The 18,075-nt window shown below is 33.5% G+C and overlaps 1 protein-coding gene across 1 annotated transcript; it reads left to right on the forward strand.

The window, feature by feature from the left end:
• Nucleotides 1-13,534: 13,534 nt before the first annotated feature.
• On the forward strand, nt 13,535-15,199 carry LOC131071271 (taxadien-5-alpha-ol O-acetyltransferase). Its single transcript, XM_058007042.2, has 2 exons — nt 13,535-14,068; nt 14,201-15,199. Exons 1-2 carry the CDS (start codon nt 13,619-13,621, stop codon nt 15,107-15,109), a joined length of 1,359 nt encoding a protein of 452 aa, XP_057863025.2. The 5' UTR covers nt 13,535-13,618; the 3' UTR covers nt 15,110-15,199.
• Nucleotides 15,200-18,075: the final 2,876 nt, after the last annotated feature.

Here is an 18,075-nt window from a genome sequence, read left to right on the forward strand (position 1 = left end):
GAGAAGGCAACAATGCCCTCACTTAAATTCTATGTAAAAATAGACCTTTTGGAGGTTCAAAAGCTTCTCAATTGGGAGGAATTATCCAGAAGACACGACACCATTCCATCTCTCCTTCGATTCATGGCATGTTTGTTAAAAAAAAATTGGTTTGGGGATTCAAACCCCCGACAAATCCTCATCTTATTCTCATGCGCTACCACTAGGCTAAGCACTTTTATCAAAATCACATGTGAGGTGCCTATGTTTTCTAGACCACAAACAATGCCAAATTTGATAAAAATGGGATCGGGTGGCTTGAAACCCCGACCTCATTGTTTAGGACATTGCTCTCCACCATCACAATAAGCATGGATTTCACAATTTTTAATGGAAGTTAATATTTTTGTTATTTATTAGAGATGTTCCGGGGAAGTAGGGGGTCGAGCTTAGCCCGAGGCACCCCCAAATATGCACAAATTCAAAAATAATAATATTAAGATAAACTCACGTGATTTTAAACCATTATTTAAAGATTGTCAGGCTTGATTTAGGGGTAAGAATATATGATTTTTTAAAAATTATTAATCCCTATTTAGCATGTAAAATTGTATATAAAGGAGAGTTTTGGCTTGTAAAATCAATCAGTTTCATTTTGGGGAGGAATTACAATTCTCTATAGTTGGAGAATAGGAATTTTGAAGATTTTTGTAATCACAAAGGCATTTGTCAAATTGTAATACTTTTCAGTGTAATTGGGTTAAGAGGCAACTAAAGCCTAACCTGAGATGGAGAGTAGGTGAGTGTCTTTAGGTGCAAGAAGAGATTGTGAGAGACGTTGGAATGCAGGTTTAAAGCTTGGATGATGTAATAAGACGATTAATGCTTGGCGTCATCAATAAAGTGGCCCTACATTGAGAAGTGGACCTGGAGACGTAGCTCATGTTGAGCGAAGTTTGTTAATAAGCTAGTGATCTCTCTTCTTCTCTTCTGTCTTATAATTCTCTTTTGTTCTTTAATTAGATTTGACTCCTTCCTTGAGTTTTAATTACGAAAATTGAAGCAATTAGTTAATGCCATAAAGTTGTAACTAATCCAGTGAACCTAACTTTGTAATCTCAATGGTTAAAGAACATAGTGATGCAATTTTTTTTTGCTATTGGGGAAAGTCTATAATTTCAATTAAGTACAATTTCATTTGTATACCTTAATTATAGATCATGATGCAAGATCAACTAATATGCAAAATACTTTTAGATGCTGCAAATCCATAACCCTAATTTAACTACAAGAAAAAAATGGGTGAATATTGATGGGGGCTATGGTAAGACTGTTCAACCTCAAATATAAATCTATCTTAGGAAAATACTACCTTCCATACACATATGTAAGAGAAGGAACAATTGGGATAAATCATGAAACAACTAAATGTGATTAATCTTCTAAATTAGTTCATTGTATAAATCTATCATTGTTAGGGACAAAATGCAGTGAGGGAATGTCCATAAGCTACTTGTGAAATGTTTAGCAAGGTAAAACGTAATCATGATTGAATACAAGAATCATGTCAAGTAGGGTGGGTGATCAGATGATTGCACAAACAATTTAGTTAACTAAGACTGGATACATAACCTAGTTAGGGGGTCATACTAGTTACTAGAGGTCTATAGTGTGTGACTAACTAGAGTTGTGTAGGTTTCTAAACACTTGACTCATATGAAGACTAGGCCCAGTCCTGTGTCTGCACCCTTGTGATAGGTAGGGCCACTTCCATAAGAAAGGTGTGCAGGGAACTACTAAGTTTGTGGTTGGAGGTAAATCAACCTAACGACACTCTTAAGCTCTATAGGATCTTTGAAGATAATATGTCGACTTTGGCAATGAATCATGCATGAAATCATTACTATTATAAATTTCTTATGTGGTAAATCTTAATGCATTCATAGTATAATTTTTTTTTTTGAAGTCTCGATCAACAATGCTTGTAAATATTAATACATTGATAGTAAAGAAATTTTCTTACATCCCGTGAATATCCGTCACTAAAGTTGGCCATTGGGACTTTACACTTTTTGATTTTGGTAGTGTAACACCCCTATGAGATTGCACCAATGTCGAGACGACTACTAGTGCTTAAAAATTATCTAATTTTCCTAAGTCTCTCTCTCTGATCACTTCTTTCATTTTGAAAGCTCTCTTCTTGCATTTTTTCACTCTTCTTGATCATTTACACAACATACTTTACCGTTTCATTTCTTCTACTCACAACCTCATCATATTGCCATTTTCCATTGCTATCTAGCAAAATTCTATCAACTTGGAGATTGTTTCTATTCCTAATTTTGACAAGCTATGCTACTTTTGGTTTTGAAGGAGGGTAACTCTTTGGGTTTTTCTTATGATTTATTATCTTTATATTAGCATATCAATCTATTTCTTGTTATCTATTTTATCCATTTCATCTATAATCTTGTCTATAAGCTATCTATGGAGGTGGAAACACCAAAGAAGAGGTTTAAATGAGGCAAAAATCCACCAAAAATCTAAACAAAACCAACCCAACATTTTATCTCTGTCTTTTGTGTGTAGGTTCTAGTGGAGAAGATAATAGTTCTTGTTAAAGCTTCATTTTGTGGATTTAGGTCAACATTCATTTGCTTCCTCCTAGTCTCTTAATGACTTCATTTCTGTTATGTACTATTTACTTTTTGTATTTTTATTGCATCTGGTTTGTATAACAGAGTACATCTCATTTTGTACTCTTTGGTATGGAATTATGTGTTCTATATGTACAGGAGGTTTGCACGCCATGTTTTTGTCCTTGACTTGTGTGTACATTTTGGACAAAGAGGTCACAAAGCTATCTAGAAGGTCGTTGTAACCTATACCTTTCATCTTCTGTCAACCAAATAGTTTAATTAATTAATCTAGTTAGTTAAACACTCTTCTCTCTTCATAGGGAGCAAGCTCAAAGGTCGTAGTTTCTCGAGGATTTGTTTTAAGTGGAGAGTTGGAACTTTAGTACTTGATGGGTTTTATTATCCTTTGCAGTTGTTTAGTTTTCACACTGTACAATATGTTGTAGGAATTTGAAGCTTGTATATCAAGTCTCAAGTATTTGATCAACAAAACTCGTTATACAACCTAAATACTATAGTATATTGGAGATCAATGCATTAATTTTTTTAATATATTGACAATTGCAATCAATGCAATATTGGAGAAGGTATCTTTAGCATCTCTTTTTAATGAACACATGAAGAGCCTGTTTGCTTCTTATTATTTGTTGATTGACCACTCTTTACACTAGAATGACTAAGCGAAGAGATTCTGTGTATTCTTTGTGTCATTGAAAATTATTTAATCTTGTATGATGCATAGACCTAGATCTAATGTATTGTCTTCTAGAAAGAAATTGATGAGAGGATGGACCATGCAATGAAAGATCATTTTTTGGATTTTTTTTGACCGATTTATTGTATAAACTTAACCATTTCTTATGCATGGTAGCTACTCCTTATCAAAAATTTTCTCTACAAGTCATTAGATAGAATAAAGATTATAGATATATGGCAACATATGTTCTATTAAATGAGTTGAGAAAAGACACATTTGAATAAAAGAATGAATTAGAGGACAAAGTATCATATGTTGTGCTTCAAAAACTTAGTGATGTAGTCGGAGATGTCTTTGGGCTTTCTATAAAGTGGGTTGTCATATCCTTTTCTTTTTGGTGCCAACAAACATATGTCATCTCATATTTCAATGCAATAATTTCATCTCACACAACATTTGAGTGCTTTTTGTTTGACAACTTATAACAAATTTTATTATTAAAAGTTACTCGTTGTGTGTTTTTTGCTTATATTATTTTCTAGGGTTTCCTTTCAACAAGATGTATTAAAGAGAACCTACTAAAACAATATATTCAAATTAAAGGGCATACTCCTAGTTAGTATCTTTTTCAATTGGTTAGTATCACATATTAAATCAAAATAATTTTTCCATCTTACAACTAGAAAAGTTGTTGTATTGCTAGTGCTCTATGGAGTTGTATTATTTGGTAAAAATGTTATGCATGATTACATACAAAATCAAGAAGGGAACAATTTAAAGAGATCAATCATTTGATTGTAGATTGTCAAAATATTTTAATATTAAAAAAACACAATATGAAAATGTTATTTACTTGTATTTTGTTTCTTTAGTTTCCTTTTCAAAAAACCTAATACTAGAGCCTGCTTATTTTGTAGCCTTGTTCCATTGGTTAAAAAGGTCAGTGAGGATAGAGTTAGTGTCAAAATATTTCCACAATCCATATCAATACATTAATGTGCTTCTAGATTTGATAATGTTTGAATTTTTTATATCATCAACATTTCGGGGCACACTCTATCATCCATCATCCAGGATGAGAGAGTTCAAGGAGATATAAAATCCAAAGTGTTGGCAATTGACACACATTGGATTAATTTTGTTGTCATTGATGGCAACAAGATCAGATGGAAGTCATATACCAGCATTAGGAGGCATTTACCAATAGACACCGACATTGGAGTATCCAGGGTTACACCGACACCGACATCAAGCACTTCAAGGAAGCCGACATCAAGGAAGATTTATTTAGAAAATCATTTTGTAATTATTGTCAAGGCCGATATTGAATATCTTTTGTAATGTATTGTAAGCTAATATAAGACATATTGTTTGTAATGGGTATATAGGTCAGTGTGTTAGGTCATTATGATATATCATGATTTTTATGTGAGGATAGAACTTGTGGATGTGGAATGTGAATGCGAAGATCATTTGTATGCGAATATTGTATCATGCAATGATCTGTAAATTTTTTGGAAGACATTCTTAGAGGGAAGGTGATACCGATAGTATTGTTTAGGGTTTATGAACCGATACAGAGAAGAGATAGAACCAGAACTCTATTTGGCATAGCAGATGCATTTTGTGAGTTCATTTTCATTATTTTACTTGAAAAGATGCTTGTAGTCAATGAGACTCTTTAGTGATGAGCAATGTACCTTCCTGCATGTGCAGGCCCCCATTATATGTAATATCTTTCATATGGCCAGTGAATTGATATTGTGGGTCACAAATCCCACCGTGGTTTTTCCTCTTTGAGGTTTTCCATGTATAAATTCTATGTGTTATGGTGTTCATTCATGTGGATGGTTTATTTTCTTCAAATTATATGTTTATTTATTTACCGGTTTATATGTGTATGGTATAAAAGGATAAAATCTTATCTTACCGGCAGAACATTGATTCACCCCACCCCTCTCAATGTTATTGGATCCCAACAATTGGTATCAAAGCCTCGTACCTCGGAAGAAGTTTAACAACTTGAGGAATATCCTGAAACCAAAATCTTTGAACACGACTATGGAAAAGCAACTTGAGATGGCTCTTGAGGATTATGATGCTGAAAGGATGAAGAACTTGAAACTGCAAGATGAATTGAATTCTGTAAATGAATTCATTCTTGTCCTGCAAGAAAGGTTATCATCAACTCAAGCTAGAAGAAAGGAAATTTTGCAAAAACAAGATGATGATAATGCTCTCAAGGAACAATGTCAGAAATTGAGTCAAAAAAACATGCTCATGCAAAATGAAATGCAAGACTTGATGATGAGGATGTTTAAGGATATTGAAGACAAAAATAAGAAGGAAGAAAATCTTGCTGCATCTCTGAAGAACAAATTTGAGGAATGTGACAGATTGGCTCATAAGAATGATATGCTGAAAACTAGTTTGGTGCAATCTCGGAATAATGAACAAGAACTTGAAAGACAAGTAATAACTTTGAGGGATGATCTGACTACTGCAAGTGAGTACAAAGAAAAGTTTAGGATCAGTGCTGCACAATTGGATGACTTGTTGAAAGGACAAAGGCATAGTGATGATTCTAGAGGACTTGGATTTGTACAAGGTGAAAGCTCCGGTATTGCAGATCAGACAACCGGTGTGCAGAACTCATCAGAACAGAGGAAACCAACAAGACAATCTAATGCTTATAAATTCAATGGTAGATGTTTTGTTTGCAATAAATTTGTGCATATGGCTAAACAATGTAGAAATAGAGCAAATCAAAACTACAATTTTGTTCCAGGTCAATGCACAAATTGCAAGAAGTATGATCATAAGTCAGAAGATTGCAGAATGAATGTTAAATGTCATGCATGTGGAAATTTTGGACATTTTTATAATCATTGTAGGTCAAGGAATGACACCGAATATGTCAAAGAAATTCAAAAGAACAATGTTACATGTTATGAATGCAACAAAATAGGTCATATTGCTAAGTATTGCAGAAGCAAGACTCAACCGATTAGCAATAATAAAGATAATGAGAAAGGAGAGAAAAAGGTAGATGCAATACAATAATATCACACCAAGAGATGGGTTAGAAAATATGAAGAACCAAGTGGAAATGTAACAACATCGGTAACTCCACCAGTAGAACAGAGCATTCCTGCACTGACAGGAAATTCCATCGCTAACTGAGGCATAGGCCTTAGGGGTTGGAAAATTCATTGCAAATCTTGCATATTCCCCCGGAGGAGATTGGAAGAGATCTGGAGAGTTGAGTTCAACATTGTTGAAGGTTCACCAGACATAAGACTGTGAAATTGACATCCAGTAGGGTTGATCGTGAAGCATTTATGACAGAGAAAGATTAGGGTTTATTCATTGATAGAAAGGGGAAAGTGGATTCATTTTCACTCACCCTATATTTAAGCATTCAGAGCGAAGTAAAGGCAAAATTTAGGTGAATTAAGAGCGAGCAAAGGCATTTTGAAAGGATTTCGAGCAGTTATCTAAGAAGCACTCAATCTTCCATCGATGTTTACTTTCAGGTATTCTTCGAAAATGACATCTGGATCTTCAACTCCTACTTTTATTGCAAATCCAACCATTGTTGAAGTTAAGGATAGGTTGAGGCCCGTATTCAAGGAGGTTCCTCTGATTTCTAAGAAAGAAGACTCTGCGGGAGCATTTTCTAGGGTTCCTGACGGCATGATGTATGTTGAAGATGTGAGGGCATACATTCACTGCACCTTGGAGGATCTAGGCACAAAGGAAATGAAAGGCATGTATCAATCCGTGATACTGGGCAGCTCCAAAACCATCAAGCCAAAATACAAAGCAATTGAGGATCTAGGGTTAACTGGTATTCTGTACATACCAAAATTAAAAGATGAGATCATCAGATACGTTCTGAGAAGGGTTCACAATGAGTTCATCTAGATAGATCAACCTTACATGATCATCAAGGAGGCTATTCAAGCAGTCACCGACTTACGCAAAGTCGGACAAGAACCTAGCAAGAAAATTTCCACCAATGAGGTTGAGAAACTCACTGGTGCAACTCATGATAGTAGATCAATGAGGATCAACACAATCACCGACACTGATGTGAAATTTGCAAGCATGATAATAGGTTATAAGGTAACTCAATCTAGCCGATGGAATTCTATTGCTAGTTCTTGCATTCATGTTGCATATCAAATGCTGAGGAATGATGCAAAATATGATAATGTGAATGGTTGAGAAGTGAATTGATGTTGAACCTTGGAAAGATCAATGGAGTTAAGAAAGGAACTTTTAGATACAGAAATTTGATTGTTTGTTTAATGCTTTAATTCCTGAATGAGCTACCTAGTCTAGGGAAGAAGTGTTGGGCTAATGACATACCGGTAGGTATGCAAATCAAGGAAGCAATTATCGGTCTTAGTACTAATAGAGATGAGAAACTTTGGGGTTATTTCAAAATATTCCAAGAAAACATGAGGCAGATGGAGAGGTTATCAAAGAACATTGTGGAGAAGTACTCCACTGATATCTGTTTCAAGGTGAAGACTGATGAAACCCTCATGTAAGTAGTTGAACCATGGACCATAGGGGTTACGAAACTTGGATATGAGGTGGATGATAAAATTATGGACCTCTATGTAAAAATGCTGCCAGATGCCCTATTAGATGACAAAACAAAGCATTTTGGCATGACAGAAGAGAAGGCCTTTGAAGTCAAAACTGGCTTCAATAGGAAGAGAAGGGAGAAGGAAATAGAAAAGATGTCTACATTTGTGCAGAACATCATTCACAGAATATATACTGAAATGGGTTCTGGATCCAAACTAGTAGTAGAACCGATAGTGGCTAGTATTGTCGAAGTAAAGAAGCCTGAAGCTTACATTTCTACCATCACTTTTGATTTTGACCCTGAGGACAATGAATCTCTAGCTTTCAGAATGGTACAAAGGAAGAAAGTAGATCAACCACTGGTAGAGCAGAAGGTGGAGCCTAGGAGGAGACTTGTTAGAAATGCAACTAAACCTACTGCATTGCCACCTCCGGCAAGGAAGCCTATACAAAAGAGAAAACCAGTTACATCTACTCCGACAACCCCAAGAAAAAAGAAGAAGAGTGATGATATTGAGTCTGGTAAGACCAAAATGACATGTGTTGAATTAATTGATGAAACTACAAAGGATGGAATTTTGAAAATGTATGTATGTATTATGAGGATTTAGAAGAAAGTGAGCAGAATGAGATAGAAGAGGCAATTTTGTTGCATATAGATATCTATAAGAAATCCTTAGTAGAAATTTTGAAGGAAATACCTTTGTAATTGTACAATAAACTAGATGCTAGAAGACTTGACGCAGTCAAGAGAGATAGGGAGATCAAAGAGGTAGAACTTTTGACTCTATGTGGTGCTATTAGTAATGATGAAATGAAGAGATGTATTGATGTTTCTAATAGGATAGTTTTCAGTAATAATCCTCGACAAATAAGCCTAATGATGGAAAGAGTTAAAGAGGTGATAAATGAGACCAGTGAGGGTTGGGCAAAATTCTTCCAGAAGAATCCAAACTTTCTTACATCTCATGAAGAGTTTGTTAAGGCAACCACTTCCACCATTCTAGATAAATCAAAAGGGAAAGATATTTTGGGAAGTTCAACTCCAATTTTGACTAAACTAGCTGTAACTATAGATATATAGACACAACTGACGATAAAGGAAAGTATAGAGTCTATACCGAACAAACTATTTTTAAGCAAGGCAATGTACAAGACACTGTGAATATTATGGATAATACTCCACCGACAGTAATTGACATTGCACCAAGTGGCGAAGCCACCGATGCTAACGAAGATAAGGTAAAGGGAATTGAGTCTACACCGACAGTTCATATTGATTCCCTGACAAAGGTTTTGGCAATTGATACTTCTCAAGTTGAGAAGAAATCAGTCACTGAGATGAGTCCAACTGAGTTAATGATGATGGCTACTCAGAAACTATTAAAGGAGGGATCTACAGATAAGGGAATAATAGATCAATCAGTTACAGTGTTGCATAAATTAATCCCTAATTGTCAGATTGAGAATGAAGCAAGCCCTTCCAGCAAGCTGAAAATACTAACAAAGCACATATCTAACAATTTTCAATCACTGCAATAGATATCAGACTGACAAGCATTAGAAAGATTTACTGTGGCTAAGAAAGTCACTTTTGACCAAATCATTGAAATAGAGAAAAAGAAAATTGAAGCTAAACTCATTCTTATTGAGAATTTTTTGAAATAATGTACAAATATCTACAGGGTCTATTGTAACATAGAAATTCTTACAACAAATGTATATAGCAGATTAAAGGAATTATATGATAAGGTAGCTAGCATTGCTAATTCTTTTGATGGATTAAACTCACTGACAACATATGTTGATGGACAAATTTTGTCCTTGGAGAACCAAATTTTTGCTTTTGAGAAGGAGAGAGATAAAATCATTCAGAGAGAAAGGAGTCTTAGAGGATTGGTGAGTCCCAGATTGGATTCACTGGGTGTACATGAAAGAGAGTGTATGGACATGATTGCTAAACCCACATCGACAAAAGTCAAAGAGAAGGAAACACTGACACACTTACTAAGTGGACTAGCATCCATATCTGAAACTTTCAAAACCGGCTGGGATACATACCTATAGTTGCTGGATAAGGCTTACCCAGAAATTTTGAAGTCAGTCAAGCTCCGGTAAAACAAACAATAATTATTCATTCTTTTGTTCTGAATTCTTTCAATTCTTTCACCAGTCTTTGGCATTGATGCCAAAGGGGGAGTGTATATATGTGAAAAAAAACATCAGAAAAATATCAAACAGGAACATATGGGAAGGACATCAGAATATCAAAAAGAGTGTATTGCTCAGGGGGAGTATATTTTAGTTGAACCGACATGGAATCCATTTTTCACATGAGTGTTGCCATCAATGCCAAAGGGGGAGATTGTTGGTAATTGACACTCATCGGATTCATTTTATTATCATTGATGGCAAGTCATATACCGACATTAGGAGGCATTTACCGACATTGGAGTATCTAGGGTTACACCGACACCGACATCAAGTACTTCAAGGAAGCCGACATCAAGGAAGATTTATTTAGAAAATCATTTTGTAATTATTGTCAAGGCCGACATTGAATATCTTGTGTAATGTATTGTAAGCCGACATAAGGCATATTGTATCATTTTGTAATTATTGTCAAGGCCGACATTGAATATCTTTTGTAATGTATCGTAAGTTGACATAAGGCATATTGTTTGTAATGGGTATATAGGTCAGTGTGTTAGGTCATTATGATATATCATGATTTTTATGTGAGGATAGAACTTGTGGATGTGGATTGTGAATGCGAATATCATTTGTATGCGAATATTGTATCATGCAATGATCTGTAAATTTTTTGGAAGACATTCTTGCAGGGAAGGTGATATTGGTAGTAGCGTTCAAGGTTTATGAACCGGTACAGGGAAAAGCTAGAACTAGAACTCTATTTGGCATAACAGATGCATTTTGTGAGTTCATTTTCATTGTTTTACTTCAGTAGAAGCTTGTAGTTAGTGAGACTTTTTAGTGATGAGCAATGTTGTCTAGGCAGTGTGCCTTCTTGCATGTGTAGCCCACCATTATATGTAATATCTTTCATATGGCTAGTGAACTGATATTGTGGGTCACAAATCCCACTGTGGTTTTTCCTCTTTGAGGTTTTCCATGTATAAATTCTCTGTGTTATGGTGTTCATTCATGTGGATGGTTTATTTGCTTCAAGTTGTATGTTTATTTGTTTATCGGTTTATATGTGTATGGTATAAAAAGATAAAATCTTATCTTACCAATAGAACATTGATTCACCACCCCCCCCTCAGTGCTCTTGGATCCCAAGACAAAGTTGATGGTGAAAAAAATTCAAGCTACAATCAAATACGAAAGCACATTAGTGACGATAGAGTTGTTGATATGACAAGCTCATTGTGTAATAGATTATTGAATGGAAGGGAACAATGATGTGACATAGTAAACATACATTTGAAGACAATTATTTATGGAATTACAAGTCTAGTTGTTTCCCAACGTGTGTTTGTAATACTTTTTCCTTTAAATTGGAGCACTTTGTAACACTTTCTCTATTCTTTATATTGGAACCTTGGCTTGCAACTCATTATATTTCTTTGCTTGAACTCTGTTGCATCTCGATGATGGATCATGGAGTGTGATCCGAAAGGTTGATGGTTAAAAAAGCTTACACAAGCTAATAAAAAAACCAAAAACCACTTTGTCCTTTATCTATACAAGGCATCACAAGTGTGGTAAGTGGTCATTATTGAGTGCTACTGGGAGTATTTTTCTTATTTAGTATGGTTAAAAACATTTTACTTCATGGTTATTTTCATTTGAATACTTTAATGGGTTAAATCTAGAGTGTACTAATGGAACTAATTACTTAAACATGACCATTTCAATAATGGATTATACTATAAAAACTAAAAACCTAACATTTATAGTTGTTATTGTGTGTAACAAATGCTTTTGCTTTCTCCTTAATGTATTATTTGTTTAATGAAAATTGCTATAGATTATTGTTGATTTGCAGTTGGAGTTTAAGCTCCAAAGTTTATTTTTGTTTGATTTATTGGTTGTGATTTCTTGAATTCTCTTTAGTTTAAGCATCACAAATTTTTATAAAAAATAAACAACAATTTATTTTTGCAATGACCATTCATAAAATCAACTAATCAAAACATATATAGTAAGGCTAAAGTTTATGACATATATTATAGTGCTAATGTGTCATTCAATCCATTAATATACTTGATATTTGATTCAATGAATTAAGTGCTTTAAGACATGTAATTTAAAAAAAGGCAAAAAATGATTTGTGCACTAAGTGTTTCCAATATTAATCAATAAGGGAAGGGGCCCATTGCCACCCATGTTCCAATAATGTTCATTGGAATGTAGTAACTAAAAGCCCACTGAAAAATTGTCTACTAGGTTTTAATAGTTACTCACTTGTGTACCGAATAGTTGGGAAAAAAGTTACTAATTAGAGGAATTGTGCAACTTTATTGGTACCCATAACACACAATTACTGGACCATTTGTGCATAAGTATTAGATTAGTTGTGTAAATTCTGTGGTGGTCAAAGTGAACAATTAATGTGGCAAAAGAGAATTTGTTCATTGTAACTATGTACAAGGCAAAACAATAGCACTAAGTTCTTAGGTCACATACGAAGAAAAAATCGTCAAAATTTGATGCACCGTTTAAAAGCTTAGGGTGCACAAAGATATAAAAAAACAAATAAATGATTTTTTACAATTATTTACCATAGAAAACTAAATAGAAGCTATGTTCAATTTTTTTTCCCATGGTTGAACGAATAAAAAAAAAAAGAATGGATAGAACTAGGAGAAGAGGACGATTGGTTGTGATAGCTAACTTGCACACCCATAGATCCTAAAAAGTACATCAGATTTCAACAAATTTTTTTGGTTGTCTTCATATGCAACTTAATTGCTTACAACTATTGTCCTAGCTTTTGGGTAGTAAAGACAAATGTTGTGGGATCTGTTATACACAAATGGGTTAAAAAATGGCCATTTAAAAGTGTCGCTTATACCTACTTAAGGATGCCCAATAACCATGCACTACAACTACCTCAAAAATTGTCAATATTTACGCACAAATGATGACTATGGGGACCAATTAAAGTCTATTTTTTTTAATACTTTGATACAAATGAACGACTGCTGGTATATGTGAAATTTATTAATAAACTTTTAGTTATCATTTTTCTATTTTCCGTTCAATTAATAATTGAAAGATTGAATGAACAAAGAATGAACGAAAATGAGAACATAGTCGACTATAGACCCTTCTGTCATTGGAACATTATTGAGTACCTTATCTTTTCCCCTAATAATGCAAAAAAAAAACATTTAAAAATACAAACACGTGATCACCAAGGGGAAGGCTGTCGGCTGGGTAAAGTCCGACATTTTCGGCTTGTTAAAATTGCTCGTGTTCAATGAATTCGGGTCACTAAAACTTTTCAAATCCAGCTGGAACAAAGTATGTTATTGAAATCGTTTAAAATTCACATACAAAATATGTGATTAAAACGTTTAAAAATCGGCATATAACATCTGCCCTACTGTATAAATGGATTCTACTACACCTTGTTTTAAACACAGAGTTTGAGACTCCCAATCGAATTCAGAAAAGAAGAGTAAGAGCTTTAGTTTCCATCCCATTCTCTCCTATTCTCAGAAGAATAAGAATGGAGAAAACTGGAAGTGGGTATATAGAGTTGAAGGTAAAGAGCTTTGAGCCAGTCATGGTGGCCCCTTCTCTGCCTTCTCCCAAAACTATTCTCCCCCTCTCCTCCATTGACAACTTACCCCTTTTAAGAGGCAATATCTTTAATTCACTGTTAGTCTACAATGCCCATCACAGTATTTCTGCTGATCCTGCAAAAATAATTCGAGAGGCTCTGTCAAAAGTGTTGGTGTATTACTTTCCTTTCGCTGGGCGCCTCAGAAGCAAAGAAAATGGGGAAGTTGAAGTGGAGTGCACAGGCGAGGGAGCTGTGTTTGTGGAAGCAATGGCGGATAACAGTCTTTCAGAGCTTGGAGATTTTGATGACGGCAACCCATCATTTCAACAGCTACTTTTCTCACTTCCACTTTCGACCACTCCTATTGAGAACTTCCATCTTCTGGTTGTTCAGGTAATTCTTCTTCTTGCTTTTTTTATAATAATATTGTTATCAGGATTCAATTCGAGTCAAACTCATAGATTCATGTTTAATGAGTAGTGGTTCACAAAGACCCATTTCTAATAAGATATATGCTTCATATAGGTAACTCGGTTTACATGTGGTGGTTTTGTTGTGGGAGTGAGTTTCCACCATAGTATATGTGATGGAGGAGGAGCATGTCAGTTTCTTAAAGGCCTTGCAGAAATGGTGAGGGGAGAGATTAAGCCCTCTTTAGAACCAATATGGAATAGAGAGCTATGGAAGCCAGAAGACCCTATAAAACTTCAATTTTATCACTTTGAATCCATTATGGAAAGCACACACAACCTGCACCAACCTCCAATAATAGATGAATCAGTTCAAGCCTCTCTAGTTATCAAATATGATGTAATAAAGTGTATCAAAAAATACTTTATGGAAGAAAGTAAAGATTTTTTCTCGACATTTGAAGTTGTTTCAGCATTGGCTTGGAAAGCAAGGACAAAGGCTCTTAAAATTTCAAGTTATGAAAATGTGAAGCTTCTCTTTGCGATGGATATGAGGAGATCAGTTGATTTACCACTTCCACAAGGATACTATGGTAATGCCATTGGAATGGGATGTGCAATAGATATTGCACAAGACCTCACAAATGGTTCACTTTTGCGAGCTACAAAAATTATAAAAAGATCAAAGTCATCTTTAAATGATGCATATTTGAAGCCAAACATTGCGACATGCTCATGTACATCAAATATGCATGTAAAACAAGATAATTTGCTTGCATTGAGTGACTGGAGGCGATTGGGATTTCATGAAGTAGACTTTGGTTGGGGAGATGCAAAAAATGTAAGTTCTCTACTACCTATGGAGAAAGGGTTAGCTATGCCAGATTATTTCATCTTTGTCGAATCTCCTAAGCACATGCCTGATGGAATTAAGATACTGATGTGCATGCCTATGTCAATTGTCAAAGCATTTGAAACAGAAATGGAATCTATGACAAGGGAATATATGGATAGAAAGGTTTAGATCACAAGTAGTTAATCCTTGCTTTTTTTGTAATAAGCATTGTTTAATCTTCTACTCACAGTACAAGAAGAAAATATTTTTTTCTATGAATGCATATTGTTCAAAGGTGTAAATTCATATGATGAAGTTATCATCTAAATTATTTAGCGAACTATAAATAAAAGTTTCACATTTCTTTTGGAAAGAAAACATTAGTAATTAATTTATATGATGAACCTCTCTAGTTCAATTATGATTTTGTAATCCTACCTTTTCTTTCTTCATACATTTGAAATTTTATATTAAATATTAAATTATTTTTGTCTGAAAATTTTGAATTATATAACTAATTTATTAAATAATGCCACCTAACATATGCATGGTTCATAGTACAATAAATTTTACTTATTGACACAATTAATAAGTAATATTATATATTCAAATATATATATATATATATATATATTCTAAGTATTATTTTGAAAATAAAATAATTATTTTATTTATAATACTTTATAAGTATTATATTATATTTTGAACAAAATGATCTCTTATTAGCTTCCAAATACTTCTATTTATTTCTCATGTCTGATCATGCATATACCTTCAACACCAATATTTTATGCCTCAATTTATTATAATTAATACTCACCAATTTAATGTCACAGTTTTAATTACTTTACTCTAATTTTTTAATTTAAAGAGAAGCAACTAAATAAAGTTTATAATATTTTGATGTAGTTTTATGGTAGAATATAATACTTTATGTGGATTGCAATACAATGTAGAGACTAAAAAAGATGATTCGCTTTCTAATTGATGTTGTAGAAATTTTGATGATGCCATTTGAATATATATGTTGTGTAAAAACTAATCTAGTGGCCTAATGAATAGGAAAATGTGAGATCATTATAGGTAAAAGAGTGACAATGCTAAAAAACATATTAAATGAAATACGTGTTAACATTTAGACTCTCTCCAATTCTTATTCACTCCTTAAATTCGTTACATTTGTCTTAGATTTATGCAAGTGGGATTCTCAAAACTTGTCAATGATACACTTAATGTCATCTTGAAAATTACAAACCCTCAACTTAGAACCAAGCAAATTTTTAAAATAAAATTTAATACAATGAAGCAGGCATGCAACATAAACTTTTATTGTTCTAAAAAATAATTCATTTCTCGTTATAATTAAAACCTTATTTATTATGTCTTCACTTATAAGAAAGTCTTATGTTTCTTTGTGGATGAAGGTGCATTAGAGTTATGAAAAAAATAAGTGGAAGATACAATCAATAGTTTTCCTAAGGTTTTGCTCATCTCTATTTTTATCATGCATGAAAAATTAAGATTTATCTATCTCTTAGTTGGAAAGTACCTATTTTCTCTAGTTGAAGATGTTGGATTTTATTTCTAAAAAATATTCAAAATCTCTTACAATGAAGAAGAGAGCAAGGAAAAAATTGATTAAATTATCTAGGGTTATTTGTTGCTTGTTGCATAGAGGAACATGTATGTGCCACTAGCTAAGGCTTAGAGGCATTAAATGTTATATGACAAGGATATGTCTAACATGGAATCATGTAAGCAAGGTATGAAAAATGTTGGAAACACAGTTGCCATTGTACCAAAAAATCAACCTGTTAATGCCCAATACAACTACGAGACTTAATGAATCCATGGGAGACAGTTAACTCGAGAGTTGTGTTGCACAACTCAAGGAGACCAAGGGTGCACAAGGTAATAATCAACTAATGTCACTTCAAATTTAAAATCTTGGTATTCTACAAATTGTAACATGAAGGATAAATAGATTGCTCAGAACACCTATCCCTTCTAACTATTCTCTAAATATATTGTAGTGTAATAATAATCATGATTTTCTCAATGACATCAACCCATTAAGCTCCAAATAATAGCTCCTCACTACCTATTTAGTTTTATATAGAATATCCACTCTAATTTCCAAGAGTGTTGACTTCACTTTTCTCAACACTATCCTAGTATTAGCGACCCCTTTTTTTCTCATACATAAATTGACTACTATATTAAAGGCTTGTAGATTCTCTTTATCCTATGACAAGCACATTGTGTTATAGATTATTGTATCGAATGGAAGAAATGATATGGCATAGTAAAAATACATTTGAAGACAATTATTTATGGAATTACAAGTCTAGTTGTTTCCCAATGTGAGTTTGTAACACTTTGACCTTTAAATTGGAGCACTTTGTAACACTTTCTTCATTCTTTATAATAGAACCTTGGTTTGAAACTCATTGTATTTCTTTCCTTTAACTCTCTTGCATCCTGATGATGGATCATGGAGTGTGAACCGAAATGTTGATGGCATTAAAAAAACTTACACAATCTAATAAAAAAACTACAAACAACTTTGTCCTTTATATATACAAGGCATCACAAGCATGGTAATTGGTCACTATTGAGTGCTATTTGGAGTCTTTTTCTTATTTAGTATCCTTAAAGACATCTTATTGCACATGGATATTTACAAATACTTTAATGGGTTGAATCCAGAGTCTACTAAGGGAACTAAATACCCGAACAAGACCATTTCAACAATGGCTTATACTACAAAAACTAAAAACTTAACATTTATAGTTGTTATTGTGTGTAACAACTGATTTTTCTTTCTCCTTAATGTATTATTTGTTTAATGGAAATTGCTTTAGAATATTGTTGATTTGTAATTGGAGTTTAAGCTCCAAGTTTATTTTTGTTTGATTGGTTAGTTGGGATTTCTTGAATTCTCTTTAGTTTAAGCATCGTAATTTTTTATAAAAAATAAACAACAATTTATTTTTGCAGTGACCATTCATAAAATCAACCAATCAAAACATTTATAATAAGGCTAAAGTTTATGACATATATTATAGTGCTAATGTGTCATTCAATCCATTAATATACTTGATATTTGATTTAATGAATTAAGTGCTTTAAGAGATGCAATTTAAAAAAAGGAA

Source organism: Cryptomeria japonica, chromosome 8, assembly GCF_030272615.1.
Source record: "Cryptomeria japonica chromosome 8, Sugi_1.0, whole genome shotgun sequence".
NCBI classification, from domain to species: domain Eukaryota; kingdom Viridiplantae; phylum Streptophyta; class Pinopsida; order Cupressales; family Cupressaceae; genus Cryptomeria; species Cryptomeria japonica.